The 21,527-nt window shown below is 40.1% G+C and overlaps 1 protein-coding gene across 1 annotated transcript; it reads right to left on the reverse strand.

Annotated features, from left to right (window-relative positions):
- Positions 1-9,350: 9,350 nt before the first annotated feature.
- Positions 9,351-21,406, reverse strand: NHLRC3 (NHL repeat containing 3). The gene is made up of 7 exons (XM_061132987.1): positions 21,107-21,406; positions 20,549-20,707; positions 20,106-20,253; positions 16,920-17,120; positions 16,114-16,205; positions 14,897-15,009; positions 9,351-13,932 (listed from the first exon to the last, which is right to left on the reverse strand). Exons 1-7 carry the CDS (start codon positions 21,188-21,190, stop codon positions 13,692-13,694), a joined length of 1,038 nt encoding a protein of 345 aa, XP_060988970.1. The 5' UTR covers positions 21,191-21,406; the 3' UTR covers positions 9,351-13,691.
- Between the last annotated feature and the right edge of the window lie 121 nt (positions 21,407-21,527).

A 21,527-nucleotide genomic window follows, 5' to 3' on the forward strand; every position in this document is an offset into this window, starting at 1 on the left:
AGCCTCTTTAGGCTTTGGTTTTTCCTTACCAGCTGCTTCTTTCTGTTTTACTTCATGTGATATTTTGCTCTTCAATGCTGAATATGAACATTCCATTCTTCCGGTACAAGCTCACCTTGCAATCTACAGAGGCTCATGTTTGTGGAATCTGTACACTTCATCAGACAACAGGAGTGCAGAAAAAGAAACTGAAGTATTCAATCACAGAAGCTCAGATGGAAGAAAACGCACCCAATCACTGCGCTCACGCATAACCTGATAGGTTGTCTGCTCCCAAGCCTCCTCAGACTCTTAAAGCCAGAAAGAGGTCACTTTTTCCCAAGTCTATCTCTGTACTCATCTCTAGGGTACAAACAACAGATTTAATTTGGGCAGTTTAGGAGAATCTGGGAAAAAAAATTTTTTTTTCACTGTGTGGTTCTCATGAGTGCCCAGGAGCTATACCTATAAAACTCTAAAAATGATTTGAAACAGTGTCTGCAAAAATTCCTGTCCCACTGAAGAGGCATCTCACCTTTTCCAGGGGGTGTTAGAAGATAAGAGACACAGTTAGTAGATACCACAGATGCATTCTCAACCTAGGTGTGTTGGGTTCAAATAGTGCCTCTTCTGTTATGTCCTTTGAGGTTAAAATCTTGATTTCCTGGGGTACATCGTGTTTCTGTGTTGTTTCTATTTCCCATGCTTTGTGTGACAACTTCCAAAATGATACCCACAGAGGTGTGTTTGAATAATTTTACACTTGGGGTGTTATTCTTAATATATAAAGTCCATAATGCACAGTGCCCTCATTAGGCTCTGCAGACACCTAAAACTTGCACAATGAGAGCACATTTTCTGCATAGTGAGCTGTCTCTTCCCTTTGAAAAATGAGAAAAAGATGGTGAAGTGGATGAAATATTAACTCAGCTCACTTAACTGTAGGATGGCATAGTACAGAGATAGACTTTAATTCCCTTCAGAAGTACCTCAACTAATACTCTCAAGGAGGACTTCCCTGGTGGCACAATGGATAAGAATCTGCCTGCCAGTGCAAGGGACACATGCTCAATCCCTGCTCCAGGAAGATCCCACAGGCCACTGGGCAACTAAAGCCTGCTCAGCACGACTACTGAGCCCATGCTCTAGAGCCCAGGACCTGCAACTACTGAGCCCCACACTGAAGCCACTGAAGCCCCCATGCCCCAGAGCCCATGCTTTGCCACAAGAGAAGCCACTGGAATGAGAAGCCCTGGCACCACAATGAAGACCCACTGCAGCCAACAAATACATAAATAACTCTTAAAAAGTACTCTCAAGGGTAGCAGGAAAAAGTATGTTTTGGAATGATGGCTGCCAACTTCTGTGATGCAGCAAAAAATAAAAAGTGCACTTTAGGGTCACTGAATGAACAGTAACTTCAATTCTACCTTGTTTTTGAGGTTGTCAATGCAGTTTTGTGTGCTTTGAATGAGAAATTTATACTAATCACCACCATATTTTTATTGACAATACTTTTATCAAGCTACCACATAAAATGCCACAAAATCTCTGTGCCTATGAAATGTGTTTGTCTTCAAAGTCTACTTAAGGTAGTGCAAGTGGGATGGAGTCACTTTAGAGGATAAAGTGGGAAGATACAGGTGGGAGATAAGAAAAAAGAAAATTTCCCTTCTTCTATGGTACAGTCTCTTGTTTTCCCCAAATGACAGGAAGGAGCCGGAAGCATAAGGGAAACTAGGGTAAACCCCACTCCCCATTCCAAAGTCTCCCATCTCTTCCTGTATCAATTATCCTTTCACTGAAAATTTCAAACTCTGTCTACCTCTCAGCAAGTCTTTACTGTTCTCTCGTGTTAAAACCAGACTCATATGTGCATTCAATTCTGTATCTTTTCTAGCTAGCTACCACTCTATGTCTCTTCTCTTTTTAGGCAAACTTCTTAAAAAAGTAAATGCTCCTTCCTTATCTCTTCTTCACTTCCAGTTGATTTCTCAACCCAAAGCAAATTGGCTCCAGTTTTACCTAATCATTAAACTGAAATTACTGCCACCAAAGTTGCTAAAAACCTTCCTTTGCTGAACCAAATGGTCATTTCATTTGATGTGTCTTAAGCATGTTTAAGCGCTGACCACATTCTCTTCTTGAAGTTATCCTTTTGGCTCCTATAACTTTGGTCATGTTGCTCTCTCGTGGATTTCCTTCCATCATCCTGGCCGATCCTTTTCCGTGTCCTTTGCTAACTCTTCTCTCTTAATCTCCTCTTAAAATTTGACTCTTAGACTTTGGTTCTCAGTCTTGTTACTCTTTCCACTCTGAGTGATGTCACCTACTGGTTTCGTTTCCACTTGTACGTAAGCAAAGATGTCTCCCAAATTCCTATCCTCATCCCAGACCTCTCTCCGGAACTCTAGGCTGGGAAGTCCAACTGCCTGTAAGAAATATGATGCTAAATATACCACAAACATCTCAAGTTGAAACAATATCCCAAATTAAGGTCATTGCCTTTTTCTCCAAAGCTGTTAAGAATCTTCCATTTCCTTTTCCATAAAACTCAAGTTGGAAATCTGGAGTCACTCTTAACTCCTTACTCTCTCTCACTCCGTTCATACAGTTAGTTCTATGGAATCCAAGCGCCATAGATTCTAAAGTTGCTAAGATCACTCATTTCTCCTTCCTCCCTTATATCTGATTGCCTTAGTTCAGACCCAGTTTATAGTTGGCCTAAACTATGACAATGATTTCCCTGCCATTGGTCATTTGTGCCTTTTATCTTCCTTCTCAAATATCCTACCTGCAGTGACAATGTTGCTGTTTAGTCACTAAGTCATGTCTGATTCTTCTGCAACCCCACGGACTGCAGCCCACCAGGCTCCTGTGTCCACGGGATTCTCCAGGCCAGAATACTGGAGTGAGTAGCCATTTCCTCCTCCAGGGGATCTTCCCAATCCAGGGACAGAACCCAGGTCTCCTGCATTGAACATGGATTCTTTACTGCTGAGCCACTGGAGAAGCCCACAGTGACAATGTGATTTTCCCCAAACAGTAAATTTTACCTTGATGTTAAACCTGTTTCACATTTGTCAATGTCTCTCCACTTAAGAAGCCCCCAAACATGAGTTCAGGGATCCCTGGTTGGGCTGTGTTCAGTACATTGATTTGACAGAAGACATGGAAGAGAAAGAGAAATGTGTATTTTTAAAAGTTACTACTAGAGGATTCTAATACACAGCCAGGTTTGAAACTCTTAGAGGAAGAAGCCAAACCAAATTCCATGGGTGAAAGGAAATGAAGCGCTCTGCAGGAGCCAAACTGATGGGAACGTGATCCCCACAGTATCTTGTATCTTTCAGGACTGTGGAGAGCTTCCAAATAAGAGAATCAAGTCAACACTCAGCAAGCAGAGAGAGTTCCCTATTACCTTGTCCCTGACTTAGTTCTCTGTGCAATCTCCCACCATATCCAAAAATCCTTTGTTCCAGCCATATTAAGCTACTTACAACTCCCTAAATTTGTTAACGGCTTTCCAGGCATCACAGTAGTAAACAATTTGCCTGCCAATGCAGGAGACATAAGAGACCCAGGTTCCATCCCTGGGTAGGGAAGATTTCCTTGAGAAGAAAATGGCAACCCACCCCAGTATTCTTGCCTGGAAAATCCCATAGACAGAGGAGCTGGTGGGCTATAATCCATGGGTTCACAAAAAGTCATACATGACTGAACACCCAGGCAGGTTTGTTATGTGATTTTGTCCCTATATATTTTTGCAGATTTTTCGCCTCCTTCTGGAATGTCTTTCTTTTTCTACCTGGAGAACTCCAACTCATCCTTTAGGCCAATTTCAAGCTTCTATACTAAATTCTCTTAGAATTTAGTAAAGGAAATCAAAGCTAAACATTGCCAATGTATGCCCATATTCTGCTTGAATATATTCCTGTAATTGCATTTAACTGCATTTAATGCTTTCCTTACATGTTTCTATTATCCATTAGCCTGTGATATCCTTAAGGAGAGGGTCTTCAACATTTTTGAGCCCCTATATATCTGAAATAATATATTTGTTGAAGGAATGAATTCCTCCAAAGAAAATCCTCCTAAAAGATTAAATACTTAAATGTTAGAAAATGGAGCTAAATGGCAAGGATTAGCCTTTGATCTAAATAAGCTCCAATAAGGCAAAACTTGATTAACATCAACCACCAGTTTTTCTGGGTCCAACTCTTTCCTCTTCAAGGTGAACGCTCTGTTTCATGGGTCATTTGCCAAAGGGCATAGATATTTATCTGGATGAGATGCTTATGAGCCTAATGTTCGCAGTGTTTATTTTCCTAAAGATAGAATAAACAAACAAAAACAACTATGTTTTGTCTTCGGAGGAACCTACTATCAGCCAGGCATTGTTCCTGGCTTTGGGTATACAAAGGTGAAAGAAATACAATCAAATTGTGCCTCAACTCTTAAGGTGCAAAGAGATACTTGATTAATTCTGCTTGAAAGATTATGTCCAGTCTGATTCTTAAAATGTTAGTTTTTGGAAGTCAAAAGATGATTTCTTAGGTAATAGTTATTGTTCACAAAAGAACTTGTACAAACAAGACGAACAACAATGCATTTATTCATAGCAATCCTCTATTGACAAGTCCTTATAGACGTCCCAGTGATAACCACAAAAAGTGGTGATGAAGTCGTTAGTGGAGCTAGCCTTGTACATAGCCATTTATTGATGGGTTTGATCAAGATAGGCTGTATGCCTTATTTACATTTAGGAATTGGTAGAAGTATTGACGGAGCCCAGGCTCCCCATGTGAATGTTGAAATCACAATGTACTTTCTTCATCAATGGATCATATGGGCTTAAAAGAAGGCAGGATTTCACACAATCATATTTTCAAGGAAAAAATTTCATACAAAAGGAATCTGAAACCCTAGAGAAATAAATGATTCAAAATCACCTATTGGCAGTCAACTTCATTTCAGACTCCAAACACAGTTCTCTTCTCACCACACCCATAGTGAATTACCGTAACTGACTAGATTTATAACACAAGTGTAAACTGTCACTGGATTCACTCAACTGACTGACCTTTTCCGTCTCAGCGATGCTGTGGCCCAGCAAATGGCAGACCAATACAAAAAAGGGTGCATTCCACCACCACTCTTACTGTCAGAAGCTTCTTACCTGAACATACAAGTAACTCAGGAAGAATAGTTATTTTTTAGAAAGCGTCAGGAAGAGAAAAGCTGGGGTTTAAAATTTCAGGCAGCTTCAAGTGAGATTTCTCATTGTGATTTTGTCTTCACACGGTAGACCTTCTGACCTGAAAGGTGGAGCAAACGTCAAGAATTCTGCTGAGCAGCGATGAGGCACCTATGTCAACAGTGGGAACAGCAAGGCTCTTGAGGCACATAGATCTCGGGTGAAACCAGGTTTGGTTGCTTTCGACTCTTCTACATTGACACTCAGTTCCTTATGTAAACCATTATGCTAATAGCTGCCTTGGGGAGTAACTGTAGATGAAATAATGCGTGAAAAGGAGTCTGGTCTGGGACGTTCTTAGTGAGGCTTCCTCTGTCTTTCTTTTGTTAGCCCCCAGGACTATTCCTCAGGCTCAGAACAGTTTTCCAGTCTCTTCTTCCCAAAATTCAGATGAGGGTGAGGTGAGTGAGGCCTTCTGCTTGGACACAAAATTTAAGGGGGTGCCCAAAATATGGTAATCAAGGTAAGTAGTATTTTAATACAACATTCTAAAATTCAAAGCTAATGCAAAAAATGAAGACAATATCAACATTTTAAATTAAAGTAGGATCTAGGGACTTCCTTGGAGGTCTGGGCTTTCACTGCTGGGGTATCACGTTCAAAACAAAGTAAATAAACTAGGTGCAACAAAAAAATAAACTAGGGACTTCCAATGGTTAAGACTCTATGCTTTCACTGCTGAGGGAACGGATTCCATCCTTGGTGGGGGAACTGGGATCCCACAGGCTTCGTGGCATGGCCAAAAACTTAAAACACAAAAAAAGTAGGATCTAACCCTCCACTTGTGTAACGTGGCCTCCATTGCCTCAACCTCATGCGTATCTTGTTGAATCCTGTCTTTACTTAAAAGTCTGATACTTTCTTCATCAGAGATTTTTTTTGCTTTCATTTTGATTTTTTAAAAATACTGCCTTAAAATATCATTTATCTTGATGAGTGTTTTGGTGAGCCTTAAATTTCACACTCAAGCCCAGCACCTCACTCATCCCCTAGCCAGTCTTCCAGGTTCTGGAAGTTCTACTGATGGCGGAAGAGGAAACACAGGTGACCTGGGTAGCGCATGCCTTTATCACACCTCTGTGTCCCTTTTTAGTCTTCTCATGATGAGAGAAGTTTGGGGAAAAGTTTTTGTTTCTTGAAAACAGATCTATTTCCTTGTATCAGACGAAAATTACACATTCATGTTTCCTTCTCTGCTATGGCTACAAGAAAGCTTAGAATTAACTTACTGCTAATTGCTGTACCTATTATTAATCCAGGTTTTGAATAAATGTACTTTCCTCACCTCACACAATTTTTGACATTATATTAACATATTTAAAACATTTTATTGTAAAGAAACTCAAATTCCTTTTGGAAATGGGTGGAAGTGTATATAAATGGAACTCTACTGCCCTCTTTTTTTCAAGAATAAAATCCCAAGCAAGAAATGATGAGCAAGTAAGGTTTTTTTCTAACAATGAATATGAAAAATACTATAACTTTAATTAATATATTATAAACATTCCCCAAACCATTTTATAAAAACAAGTAAGTATTTTTAATAAAATTCCAAGACGGGACTCCCAGGCGGTCCAGTGGTTAAGACTCAGCGCTTTCACTGCAGTGGCCTAGGTTCAACCCCTGGTGGGGAAACTAAGATCCTGTGCCCTTTCCCTCAAGAGAAAAAGCCAAGACAATGAAAAACCTAATTATTAAAATTATCAAAACTTAATAGCAAATACTGTATAAATTGGTGAAGTACCATTTCCATTAAAATCAGAAATAAGGATATTCCATATCATGACTATCATTCAACATTGTTTTGAAGTGTATCTAATGCAATAAAAGTCTAAAAATCAAAGAAGCAATAAAAATACTGAAAGATGTATACTTACGCTTATTTTTCAGAGTGGTATACCCAGAATATCTGAATATCTCCAATAATTAATTAATATGAGTAAGACTTATAAAGGTGAGTAGATATATGTAAAAAGAATTGATACTTTTTCTCTATATCACCAAAAACTAACTGGAAATGGGTGGGGGGGAATCCTACTATAGTAACTACTATTAATAAATGCATAGGATAAATTCGACACAAGAATCAAAATGTGTCTCAAAAGAAAGGTCCGGGATGTGTATTTTTTTTTTAAAAAAACACCAATACAATCTTGTGAAAAAATATCCATCCTTCCCAAATTAATACAAGTTAATTCAACACTGAATTTCTTAGGAATAATTTAATCTGCAAGAAAATATTCAACTAACAGAGGCTTAAGTAACTAAAATATTTAATTATCTCACATCATAAATCTGGAGAAAGGAACAAGAAGACCAGTTCGGTAGTTTCCCAATCATAAAAATCCAGGCTCCTTCCAGCTTTCTGCCTTCCTTAAAAATGCTGGTCTGTTGCTTTATAGTTCCAAAAGGGCCGCTGTCATTCCAGGCATCACATTTAAGTTCAAGAGAGAAGATGGTGCTAAAGATACATTTTTCTAAGTCAAAGAAACCAGATGATCTTCCAGAAGTCCCAGGACCACATTGGCCAGACCGTAGAACATCACATGTTTACCTCTAGATGCTACAAAGCAAGCACCTAGCTCTTCCAGTATCTAAGGTGGTAGAAGGTAAAGGAGAATATTGGGAATGGGTGTTTATTTAGGCAACCAAGTGCTAATATGCACCACAAATTCTAATCCGTGTCTCACTGTTCCATTCAAATTGTTCTGTCCCCCCGCAAGCAGAATGCAAATTCCAGAAAATTTACCCTGCGTATCACTGGATTCCTGGTAACTGGCACATATGTATCTGATGGTTTGATAAATAGCTTTAATGCAGACTGAAAAATCTGTTTAAAAAATAGCATTTCTATGTGATAGGTACCTTAGTTGTGATATAGTCTATCACAACTATACATTCAGTTTTCAATACTGTGACTAAACACAAGAGTCATAAATAGGGAGGGTCCTCTTCCCAGTGTAAGGGTCCAAGGTGGCATGGCTGCCCATCTCTGGCTTAAATACTGCAGGAAATTCTCTCCAGGCTTGGTAAGTACTTCCTGTGTGTTGGGGACTGAGTATAATGCTTTCCAAAAATGATCTTATTTGTATTCACGAGAATCCTATGAGGAAAATACTATTATTTCCATTTCACAAATCAGAAAAATGAAGGAGAGCGCCTCAAAACACAGTAAGTGGCAGGGCCTGGATCAGAACTCAGGTCAAACTAACTCCAGGTTTCAAGTTCCGTACCAATGAGCTTTACCACTTGCAGTATTAACACAGTCCACTGCACTGCTAAGGGCTTCCCTCATAGCTCAGTTGGTAAAGAATCTGCCTGCAATGCAGGAAACCCCTGTTTGATTCCTGGGTCAGGAAGATCCACTGGAAAGGGGATAGGCTACCCACTTCAGTATTCTTGGGCTTCCCTTATGGCTCAGCTGGTAGAGAATCTGCCTACAATGTGGGAGACCTGGGTTTGATCCCTGGGTTGGGAAGATCCCCTGGAGAAGGGAAAGACTACCCACTCCAGTATTTTGGCCTGGAGAATTTCATGGACTGTCTATAGTCCAGGGGGTCGCAAAGAGTCAGACACAACAGAGTGACTTTCACTTTCATTGCAGCTCTTTGCTAGAAGGTTCTTTCACTGGGCTGGGCCAATGGGCTACTCTGCTATTTCTGTTTATTGTCTTAGTTCTAGAGGAAAGCTCGCTGAGTCGTTTACGGATCATTTAAGGATCATTTAAGACCTTACAAGGTCTCAGAATTATTTCCTAACATTGTTATCTTGGTCACCTGCTTTGGAACTGGAGTCTATTTGTGGGGTTTTCCCTTAAAATGTGGCATTCCAAAGAAACGTCAAGACCTCAGATCTGTTTACCAGTATCACAGATTATCCTCTTATAAACTTGCCATTATACTTACACCTACTGTTATCTGAGATTGCAACAAATTGTTTCCTAACAAGGCTTGTAGTACTTTTGGCCAACAAACCTTTCAAATCTTTTTTAGACAATCTGTTGCCAAATAAGGCTTTCCCTCCATGAGTCTTTAAATGTATATAACTTGCACTTAGCCACGGTAATTTGCAGTTCATTTTTTTGACACAGTTGTTTTGACCTATTTGGGCATAATGTTCTTTACACATTTATTTAAACACACACACACACAGAAAACACAAAGAAAAAAACTACATAAAATTTTAAAATTAGTGATCAAAACAATGTATACATAGTTCCTATATCCTTTTAGTTAATTAAAAATTAGTATTTAAATACAGTAAACATCAAATCATTAAAATATTCTTGTACATTTAAAGAAAAATGTTACATAAACTTCGCTGATTGTGGCCATTTGTATGTAAAAGTCCTATGGGGAAAAAAAATAATATAGTATTTTAACACATTGATTTTAACATTGATTCTGGTAAAGAATAAATATGAGATTTGGACCATGCTACTAACATTTTCTTTCTTGAGAAATGAAGTGGCTGAAAACCTTTAGGATTGACACTTGTAACACATTACAAAGGTAATTTAATCTACCTTTTAAAAGGTTTTATTCAAAGGGTTCCACTTAACAAGATGCTCATTTCAAAACCTGTTTGTTTCAAGTGTTACATCATGTCTTTTCTTTACAAATATCACAGAAGCAGAACTAAATCATAACAGTATCATTTCACTGCTTACAATGGAAGAAACAAAAGTTCCAAAGAGTGCTATTTTTCATTGTTCAAATTCCACTCAGTTCTTACATACAAAGAGAGTATCTATATTAAATGTCATTAAATGTTCATAGGATTGATTTACTTAATACACTCAGGAATTCTATGGGTAAGTGCATAGTGGATAAATGACTAGGCCTCTCAGTAAAATAATCCATCTTTCTTATCAGTAAGAGTCAGCAACCACATGGCAAAATTGTTAAACACAACAAAGCTAGGAAGAAACACAAAGACAAAGTAGGAAGAAAAAGAATACCTCCCTGGTAACAGATACATTTTCTATTGTACTAAGTATGCCTTCAGGTTAAAATTGTAAATGTTTAAAATGAGTTATTCACTTCTGGTTATTAGTTTGTATTACTGAAAAGATTTAACCCTTTTTTTTCTTAAGCATGGAAACGTCCAATAAAGCAGTAAATATTTCCAACAACCCTTGGAAGATATGTCACCTATAAACCAATTTCCTCAAGATGTAAACAAGTTGAAGAAAAATTAAAAGTATGGCTAACACTATAGCCTCAGATTTTAAAAAATCAGATATATAAAGGTCATATATAGGTCAAGTGTAAAGATACTCACTTTGATTCAAGAAATGCTTATCATAAGCAGGACTCTGCTGCCCTCTTGTGTATCAAGAATGTCACACAAGTGTCAAATGGCCCCTTCCAGAAAAGTTGAAAAGCAAGCATGCTTTGTTTTCCAAACTAGGTAGCTCAAAGAGCTAGGGCAGATGATACTCACCTAACGGTCTTCATTTGTGTGTTGTTTTGAACATTTCTGTTGAATGAATAAACTTGATTTATTCTGACTCTCTACAGAAGACTTTGATTTGGGTTTACTCTCCTGAGTCTGAGGAGCAAAAACCTGTTTCCAGTTTTAATGTTGGCTATCCAATCGATACTGTTTTAAAATCCAGTAACGTTTAAAATCAACAAAGGCAAAATGGAAGTTGAGCCTTGCTTGCTTTTGACCTAGCAGCCTCATTGCTTGAAGTTGTTCTTTAATATGGCCTGAGATATACAAAGTATATAGGTCTCCTTAGCTTCTCATCAGACTGCATGTATGCTTTGATGGACAAACATTCCAATCTAAAGGCTCAATGCTTTAGTGTAGGTTAAGAAAGATTACCTGTAGCCTTGGTTTTCTTTTTTTTTAAGCCTTGGTTTTCTAACTTAGAACACCCTACCCCTCTCTCCCAGAACAGATCTAGATGGTAGAGGCAGAAAGATTCCATTTCTAATGCAAAAATAGAGTTAGCTAGTTACCACTATCACTTGTACTCATCCATCATCTTAAAGCCACCACCTCTCCCAATATTTACCCACTTCAGCCCTCACTTCACAGGTGAATGAAGAGGAGGATATACTCTCAGTATCAACCAGTGATTTCATGATCGCTGAAATTCTTCAATGGCATAATTATAGACTGCTTTTATAACAACAAAATCAAACATTAATTGGAAAAGCAGACAATACTGCATTTTCTTTGCAAAATTTTTATTTAACAGAAGATACAACACATTTCTCAATTAATTTAACCAATTAATCCAGAGAAAAAAGGTGAAATACCAGGATTCCAAGTATGCTCATAAACACTTTTAGCAAGGTCCATGGAAATAATACTTTCGGCAAGTTGTATAAGAATCTGGCATAAAACAAAGTTAAACACAACATTTTTGAAATGACAAAAATCTAACCTATATTCCTTCAAAGAGACATTTGCGCTTCTTGAGCTGACTTGAAAGCAAAACAAACAAAACCTCAAACTATTTCTCTTCATCCAAGTAGATTTATTATTTGGCTAACTGCATAAATTTATGACATTTTGATAAATGCAAACTTAAGGCAAAACGGACAGCTGGTATCGGGGAAACAGCACATTAGAAGGACCTTTTCTAATGAGACGCCTTCAATGCACTTGGAACTACAGACTCCAAAGGGCACATCTGTACCTATTGCACACGTGACCCTCACTATTGCACATCTGAACCTCACAGCCTTCCTGAAGGAGGAAACACAATGACAGTCCAGTTTTACTGAAGAGAAAATGAAGGTGACTCGTCCAGGTCACACAGCTTAATCAGCGGCACAAACACACTTATGAATGGCCTTGGAGCACAGGACAGAGTTCCGTTGGGAGATTACTGGGATGAAGAGGCTTCCCTGGCAGCTCAGACAGTGAAGAATCTGCCTGCAATGCAGGAGACCTGGGTTCAATCCCTGGGTCGGGAAGATCCCCTGGAGAAGGGAATGGCAACTTGCCTGGAGAATCCCATGGACAGAGGAACCTGGTGGGCTACAGTCCATGGGGTCACAGAGTTGGACATGACTGGGTGACTAACACATATGACACATGATTAGGATAAAGAGGGAGAATGATATGAGAAAAGGCAAAGAATGATGTGAAAGAGACTGTAATATGGCAAGTTTCCTTCCAACCCAAGAATAAACTAGAACAAACTGAAAAAAATGGTCTTAACTGGGAGGCTAATATTCAGAACAAACGGGTTACAAAAAAGATGCAGAAAGAAAAAAAGCAGAAAATTATTCATCTAAACAGCTCCAAGTGTTTGGCACACATCCTCATATAGATAAGTCTAAAACTTCTTTGAGGTAGACAAAAGTTAGGAATGGACGGAGTTCATGTAAAAAAAAAAAAAGAAGAGAGGCACTGAGAAGACCTATTTTTCTTGCTACCTTTAAAAACATTCTGGTAATTTTTAAGATCCCTTTTGGTAAAGGGCTTAGACACTAGCCACTTGATTCCAGTGTTTAAGGATTGAGATTAAGCATCTCAGAGCTAAAGCAGCGGTCCCCAACCTTTTTGGCCCCAGGGACCAGTTTCGTGGAAGACAATTGTTCCACAGACCGGGTGGAAGAGAGGATGGTTTCGGGGTGATTCAAGTGCATTACACTCATTTGTGCACTTTATTTCTAATCTAATGCTGCTGCTGATCTGACAGGCGGTACCAACCTGCCCACGGCCCAAAGGTTGGGGACCCCTGAGCTAAACAATCAAAGTCAAGTTGGGCCTTTAAAAAAAAGCCTGCTGAGGTTCACAGCAAGGGTGCGATTTTTCATAACTTCTCTGCCCGAACCACGTGGCTTTCTCCTCCTCTGTTTTTCAAGTTGGAGATGAAACTGATTCCGCTGCAGAGACTCCTGAGCACAGACCTGCGGCTCCTCCTTCCCGAAGTCCAATCCACATGTGCCACTGTCTCCAGGCCGTGCGGGCTGTAAGCTACTCAGAGGCACGCAGGCCACCCTGCCTCTTCACGTCTGCGTCTTCAGGGCCCGGCGCCCTGCGGGTTCTCATTAATCAAGATCCCATCTCTCAAGCAGTTCGTTGTTTATGAAGCAAATAAAGAGAAAGTTTGCGCTGCTTATATGAAATTCAATAAATTATGCTGCAAACCCATGTTAATTTCTCTGCTTCCCCTCCAGGGCAAATGAGTCCAGAGGGCAAATTACTGGGTTATCACCTTAGTCCCTCTTTCCCATCCTATTCTTCACATTTCTTTAAAACATCCTTGTACACTCGCAAGTGGAACTAAGTCACAAGAATGCCCCACAACCTGGTTCAGATCAATATAAAAACATGTATCTCTCTGACACGGGGTCAGGCAAAAATAAAGAAACAAATCCTTGTGCCTCAACATCAGTTGAGAGTATTTAACAGCAGATTTGAGAATCTGAGGATCTGAACTTCCAACTGAAAAACCTCAAGAATAAGAAACCAGTTATGAACTGAATCAAGAGAAATACCTATTCACGGGGATGTATTTTTGCACTTGCTTTGCACCGATTTCAGCTACGTAGATGGCTCCGGTCTCCCTGCTGACTTCTAAGAGATGCGGGGAGACCTGATCGGCCAGCTGGATCGTGCTGACCACAGAGCAGTCGCCGATGTTTCCTACCGGGGGCGCCGCCAGGATTAAGAGCCGGCTCAGATTCAGCTGGGCCACGACCACATATTTCCCATCAGGAGTAAACCTGAGGAGGAGATATCACACCATCAAACCGTGCAAAACTAACATAAAAGTTCATTTTTCCAGTACAGGTATGTATTCCTACAATATTATATCTTATACAATACGCTGTACAAGGACCTGCAGGTTGAAGGGTTCTTTTAAAGGACATTAAAGTTGATCTGACTCTGCCCCTGAGGGAACAAGAGATTTGTGATGATAGACTTAGCCAAAGATTAGGTTATTACTTTTTTAAAAACTTTTTATTTTACACTGCAGTATAGCCGATTAACAATGTTGTGGTAGTTTCAGGTGGGCAGAGAAAGGATTCAGCCATTTACATTCACGTATCCATTCTCCCCCAAATTCCCCTTCCATCCAGGCTGCCACATAACATTGAACAGAGTGTTAAAAATAACACACCAAAAAACTAATGCAGAAAATAATGGAGAATTGGTGTCAGGCTGGGTATAGACTTGAGGTTTTATTTTTTATTCTATGTTTAAAAATACACTGCACCTCAAAGGCAGAGGCTGCAAGAAGGGCCAGCCTTTACTCTCTCAAACATGTGGATCCCATAGCATGGAAGCTCCCCCGCACTCGGCCTGGGCAAGGGGCTTCCTAGTTGGCACTAGTGGTAAAGAACCCGCCTGCCAATATAGGAGCTGCGAGAGACAAGGGTTCTATCCCTGGGTCAGAAGATCCCTTGCAGGAGAGCACGGCAACCTGTTCCTCTATTCTTGCCTGCAGGACAGAGGAGCCTGGTGGGCTACAGTCCATAGGGTCGGAAAGAGTCAGACACGACTGAAGTGACTGAGCGCTCTGCCTGGGATCTGAAACATGATTACAAGTTCTCTGAGTACTTCTTTCCTTCCCCCTTTTCCCGGTTTAAAATTCACAACAAATATTTTAAACTTTCAGCTAGCTCTTCAGAAAAGCTAACAGAAACCAAATCAGACAAGCATTTAAAGACAAAAAGAAACAATTACCTGACTGCAGAAGGCCCCTCTTCTGAGAAACAGTTATTCCACTCTCCTAACCAGTCCCCGGTGTCTTTATCAAACACTTGAAGTCTTTTATTGCCTCGGTCAGCCACCCACACCTGAGAATGCAGAAAGATGGTGCTGGAGAATGTCCACATCATAATGAAAAGGAAAAAGAAGAGGGGGAGAGAATGACTGTTTTCATGAGTTTCATAAGCACTCCCATTGAGGACTTAGAGGACCCCAAAGAAGAGCATGTTAAAGCCCCATTTTCAGATAAGAAATTCAACTGCAGAAAGGTTAAATACTTTGGACTGAACTTACAGTAGGCAGGAAAGCCACATGTGGCCTTGACCCAAAGCCCAGAATGTTTTGGCTACTACACTAAGGATCTGGCTAGCTCAACAGCTGGAGTAGTCCACTGTGATGCAGGAGATCAGGAGGGAGCAGTCATTCACCCACTCCTCTAACAAGCGTTCACTGAGTCCCTGCAACCTCATGGTTCCTGGGTCAGCCAACAAGACCAAGATGTGGGAAAGCAGGCCGTGTCTTTAGGGGCTGAGACCAGTGGGAAGTCAGCTGTTTACTCGTACCGCATCCTTAAACTTCCACCCGATTTACGAGGGTTTGTCCAAAGTGCCAAAGCACTTAAAGAGGAAGCTTGAGAGATTCCAGTGACATATAAAGCATGATAACAGTAGGTTTCATTTAGGTTTGCGACAGGCTATCCTGAGCTCTTCAGGAAACTGTTACTGTAATACAGGAAGGTAGACTGGCTCTAAGTGACATTCAGTGTACTGGGTTTGATGTATACAATCCACGGCATACATACAGTGAAATGGATTTTGTTTTTTGGTTTTGTTTTCTTCTTCATCTTCTGGCTGCCCCACACAGCATGCAGGATCCCAGTTCCCCAACCAGGGGTTGAATCTGCAACCCCTGTATTGGAGGCATGGAGGGGTAACCACTGGATGGCCAGCGAAGTCTCACTGAAATGGTTTTTAATGACATGTGACCAGGGCTGCAGAAGTATGTAAGAGAGTAAGTGGGTATACCCAGCCCCAGAGGAACTGCCCAGACACCCTGATACACACATTCACTAACATACACACACATCCAGGTGTGCAGACAGGCATATGCACACCAAGATCTGTATATATTGATACATGCCCCGCTCCATATAATCAGACAGTCTAGACACAGAGATCAGACCATATATTTACCCGGCCAGTGGAATCCACTGTAACACTGTGGGGTATGTTGAACTTAGCAGGCCCTGTTCCATTTTCTCCATGCAGCCAAAGGATCATGAAATCTACAAATAGTAAACACATCTGGTCAATACAACACGTAGAATACCTTATGCACTAGCATGTTATGTTGCATGTCATGAGTTACAAACTATTCAATTACACCCTGAGCTGATTATGCCTTCCTGGCTTTCTGTTTATGTAACTTTGTCTAATCTATATGCTTTAAAAAAAAAAAATTCCTTCTCATTTTCAAGCAATTAATCTGCTTCTTCAATGGCTGTCTCCACTTAAATTTTTCATAACCCAAATATCATTGTTTACAGTTCATGCCAGCCTCTCCTTCAAACTGGTTCCCCCTCATAATCAATATGTTATTTGGTATTACCTTGTCTCTGAGCTTACAAAGTACGATTTCATAGGTGGCCATTTTTAATGCCCCTGTATCGTATTGAAGATGTCCCTCTCGCCCCCACCCCTCCAAAAAAGAGACATGCCCAAGTCTCAAATCTCCAAAAGCTGTGAATGTGACCTTATTGGAAACCGGGCCTTTGTAGATACAGTTAAGGATCTTGAGGTGGAGACAACTGGATTTAGAGTGGACCCAGTGACTAGTGCCCTTATAAGAGAAAGGGGAGGTGGTGTGAAGACACAGGGACACACAGAGAAGGAAATGTGAAGACAGAGACACTGATTGAAGCTCTGCTGAGCAGCAGACAAATTAGACCCAACTGACTGAGTGATACTCTTAGAACACCACACAAAACTAAGCCACGCACCTGGGGACAATTTGATCAACCTGTTATTCAACCCTCCATCTCCATCCACAATGTAAATATCTCCTGTGTCTTCTACGTGTAATTCCGCAGGGTTATCAAACTGCAGGGGGTTCAAACCAGTGCCTTTTTTGCCTGGGGTCCCCAAAACTTGAACAAGATCACCAAAGGAATTGTATTTTTTAATAGTATGACCATAGAATCCTATAAAGACAAACATGCATATTTCACAAATATAACCACTGCATAAACATTTACAGTTTTCAAGTAAGCTGAGAGCAAAAAATTTGACAAAATTAAGCAGCAATAAAAAGCTTAAACGCTAATAATTATATTATATTTGACAAGCAACAAAGCTTCACTAGTTATAGCCAAATCTACTCACAAATTAGAATCTCATGTACTCCAAAATAAGTAGATTCTAAATAAAATAAATACAACTAAAGAGAACTGACTCCTAAAACAGAAGGCTCATGATGTAAAAGTATTGGTACATCGCTTTCTTTTTTTATCTTATGACTTTCAATAAACATTATTTGGACAACAAAATCAAGACACATCTATACATATAACTGAATCACTTTGCTATATACCTGAAACTAACAGAACATTGTTAATCAACTAGACTCAGGTGTAAAATTTAAAAAGAAAAAGGAATCATAAGAATATCAAGAAGAACTTGAACAACTTATATTTGAAAACTGTTATTTCAGTTACTCATGGGCACATCTTCAGTTTCAGTAGCTCAATGAAAAAGTTCTTTATGATACACACATGTATCTATTTTCGTGTTAATTTTTTAAAGTTTTTTTTTAATTGAAGTAACATTGGCTTATAACAACACTGCCTTTTTTTAAGCCACATTTTCTCCAAGTGGAAACAAATACAAAATTTAACCCATTAGCTTTTCTTTCCTAAATAAGGAATAAATCTTTCCATAGAGTTAAAATTATCTTACAAGCAAAGCATAAACTGGAATATTAATAAACAAGGAAAAACCATAAAGCAGTTAACAGAAACCAACTTGAAGGCATATCAAGACCAGCTAACTGGTAAGGCATTCAAATGACAAACTGGAAACAATGTGAATCAGCTTGCATTACATCCTATCTTGACAATTTATTATTATACTTGTTTTGGAGACTTGAGCTCAACTTTGCAGCAATAATTAAGAGAGCAAAACAGTAAAGACAAACTTCAAAGTCTCTAAGGAATTGGAAAAAAGATACCAGTAGATAGTGTTTTTTTTTTAAAATGGCTAACATGTAGCCATGTTTTAACTAAAGAGCATTTATTCTTTGAAATATAGGAAGAAATAGAAAAACTGTCTTCAGATCTGTGCATGGAAAAACAAGCTATAATGGAAAGAATGAAAGCAAAACATGTGTTCTTTTTATTTCTGGGAACCAGTGAAGTATAAAAAAGGATCCTTATAAAAAAGGATCACATGAATGGAAGGAAGTAAAAAGTAAAGGCCTCCTTTTAACTGTGAATCCTGAGAAGGAAAAAAAAAAAGCAAAAATAGTCAAACTTCAGTAAGGTCTAACAATGAGCTCAGAAGTAACCTAGATTTTCTGATTTAACCAAAATCTTATCATCCAAAATATAGCTTGAAATAAAGGACTCATGGACTGAGGCTCAAAAATCTTCTGGGTACTGAGAACAGATATGGTTAGTGCACCTTTCACAAAACCTGAGACCTCTTTTTTTCTTTTTTTTTTTAAATTCCAAAATGGTATCTGAATTAGCCCCAAGTGGGGAAACAGAATGACCTTCAAGCCATGAACTTATCTGGTAGAAGACTAGAAATATTTTAAGATCTCTATCTTTCTTGAGTTCCTGAAATAATAATATCAGGTTATCTCTTGAATCATCTTATCTTAAATCACAAGCACAGGCATTATACACCATGGAATATTACTCAGCCGTTAAAAAGAATTCATTTGAACCAGTTCTAATGACATGGATGGAACTGGAGCCCATTATACAGAGTGAAGTAAGCCAGAAAGATAAAAGAACATTACAGCATACTAACACATATATATGGAATTTAGAAAGATGGTAACGACAACCCTATATGCAAAACAGAAAAAGAGACACAGATGTACAGAACAGACTTTTGAACTCTGTGGGAGAAGGTGAGGGTGGGATGTTTCGAAAGAACAGCATGTATATTATCTATGGTGAAACTGATCACCAGCCCAGGTGGGATGCATGAGACAAGTGCTCGGGCCTGGTGCACTGGGAAGACCTAGAGGAATCGGGTGGAGAGGGAGGTGGGAGGGGGGATCGGGATGGGGAATACGTGTAAATCTATTGCTGATTCATGTCAATGTATGACAAAACCCACTGAAAAAATAAATAAATTTAAAAAAAACACCCCCCCAAAAAAAATAAATAAATAAATCACAAGCACAGGCAAACAGCTATCTCTGAACACTTATCTCACAGTTGTAACTTCAACTGTGCTTACTCTGGCAGCATGCGTCTGTCCTAGGTCACTTCAGTCGTGTCTGACTCTCTGCAACTCTATGGACTGTAGCTCGCCAGGCTCCCTGGTAACTGGTCCATGGGATTCTCCAGACAAGAATACTGGAGTGGGTTGCCATGTCCTCCCCCAGGGGATCTTCCCACCTTAGGGATCAAACCCGAGTCTCTTATGTCTCCTGCAATGACAGGTGGGTTCATCACTAGCACCACCTGCACACTCTACTAAAATTATTTAATGGAAAGGTTTCAAACATGCTAAAGTCAGTAGGACTTCAGAAGCATTCACACCACCAGCAGTTTCTGCAAATTTTGCACTCTGGGCAAGAAAGCAGTTCTGGTTTCTCAGCAAATCTCTCAGACAAGTGGTAAAGGAAAACAACAGGCAAAGACCCCATTTATAAGCTTTTAGAGACTACCAATTTATTTGCCTTCACAGAAGTAGTCTAAGAAGAGCAACTGATATTTTAACATGCAAAAGTCCCGTGACAAGTTAAAGGAAAGATCACAATAATGATAGCCTCCTTGTTAAATGTCTCAATTACACATAACTACAATATAAAAATTTAGAAAGGCAATTTCACAAATCACTGAAGAAATTACAAATAGATTCAGCCACTGTGATTTCAAAATGGACAAGCAAGAACATGGGCAAAGAGGAGGTTTCTAGCAAGATAATTTAAGAGATATTACTACACATACCACTTCCTACATCCGTGATCCAGACAGATTTTTCCTGTGGTGTACTGGCTGCAAATATACCATGAGGTGTGTCAACTGTATAATTCCAGGCTCGTAGGAAATATCCATCCTCTGTGAACACTAATACCTTTGGGATGTTATCCCCTCTCTGAAGGTATACAAAAATAACTGCTTAGATATGATCAGTTTTAAGGAAGCAAACATTATTTTCACAAGGAGAAACAGAAGTCAAAGGTTAACCAAGAAATGATGTAATGTTTACAAAACCAAACAATATTAACCTCTATCAAGCTCAAAACCAAAACACTAACTTTAACCAAAAAAAAAAAAAAATTCCACAATTGGCGTAACATAAACGTACACAGATACTTAGTACAGTAACATAGGAAAGCTGTTTTCTTTGCGTTCATAACTTTAAAAACAAAAATCCCAGTTTTACTTACCTGGGCTACATAAACCAATCCGTTGAGGGAGTCAACTCCAACACAAAATGTTGCTCCAGTGAAGTATTCTGAATACTTCGGCCAATCCACATCCAGCCGGTAAAGAATCTCCTCAGCTCTCCAGGAAACTTTAAAAGCCAAGTGCAGATGTGGTGGGAGCTGGGGAGGAAGAGAAAATAAGGAAACTGACAGTATACTTCCCTGGAGGCTCAGACGGTAAAGAATATTGTCTGCAACGCCGGAGACCAAGGTTCTCTCCCTGTGTGGGGAAGATCCCCTGAAGGAGGACACGGCAACCCACTCCAGTATTCTTGCCTGGAGAATCCCAAGGACGGAGGAGCCCAGCTGGCTACAGTCCATGAGGTCGCAAAGGGTGAGACCCAACCGAACACACACCACATTACAAACTTTTCAACGCTAAGGGGCAACTCGTCGGCGGTTCGGCCTCAGGTGCAGTTTTGAGACGAGCCAGTGAGAGAACCAGCTCCATCTCCATCCCAAGACTACCTCCCAAGAGTGCTGCTACCCGAGAAGCCATTTCCTAACCATCCTGCTCACCCGAGAGGCACAGAACCGCGAATGCAAAACCAGAAGCGCTAGGAAGAAGCCAGCGCCGGCTATGCAGACCCAGAATCTCGTCATGACCGGACGGGAAGACTGGCGAGGCAGAAGGACTGGGGGGCGGCTGGGGCCGGAGGACAGCCTCAGGTCCTCGCACTTTGTCGCGGCAGTGAGCTCTTAGCTCCAAAGCGCCTAGGCCGGGTGCCCGAGGTTTCAGAACCAGAAACCACCGAACACCACAGCGAAACACAGTCCCCGCTGGGATTCCGCATTCCCAGCGCGTTCCCTCCCCACCTCCACGTCACAAGCCCCGGGCTTACCACGTGACCGCCCTTCCGCCCATCGAAGCTGTGGACCTCTCCAGTCCAGCAAAATCGGGGTGCCCGTGGATATGCCTTAACCACTCGACGTACATTCT

The sequence above is a fragment of the Dama dama genome, chromosome 30, assembly GCF_033118175.1.
Source record: "Dama dama isolate Ldn47 chromosome 30, ASM3311817v1, whole genome shotgun sequence".
NCBI classification, from domain to species: domain Eukaryota; kingdom Metazoa; phylum Chordata; class Mammalia; order Artiodactyla; family Cervidae; genus Dama; species Dama dama.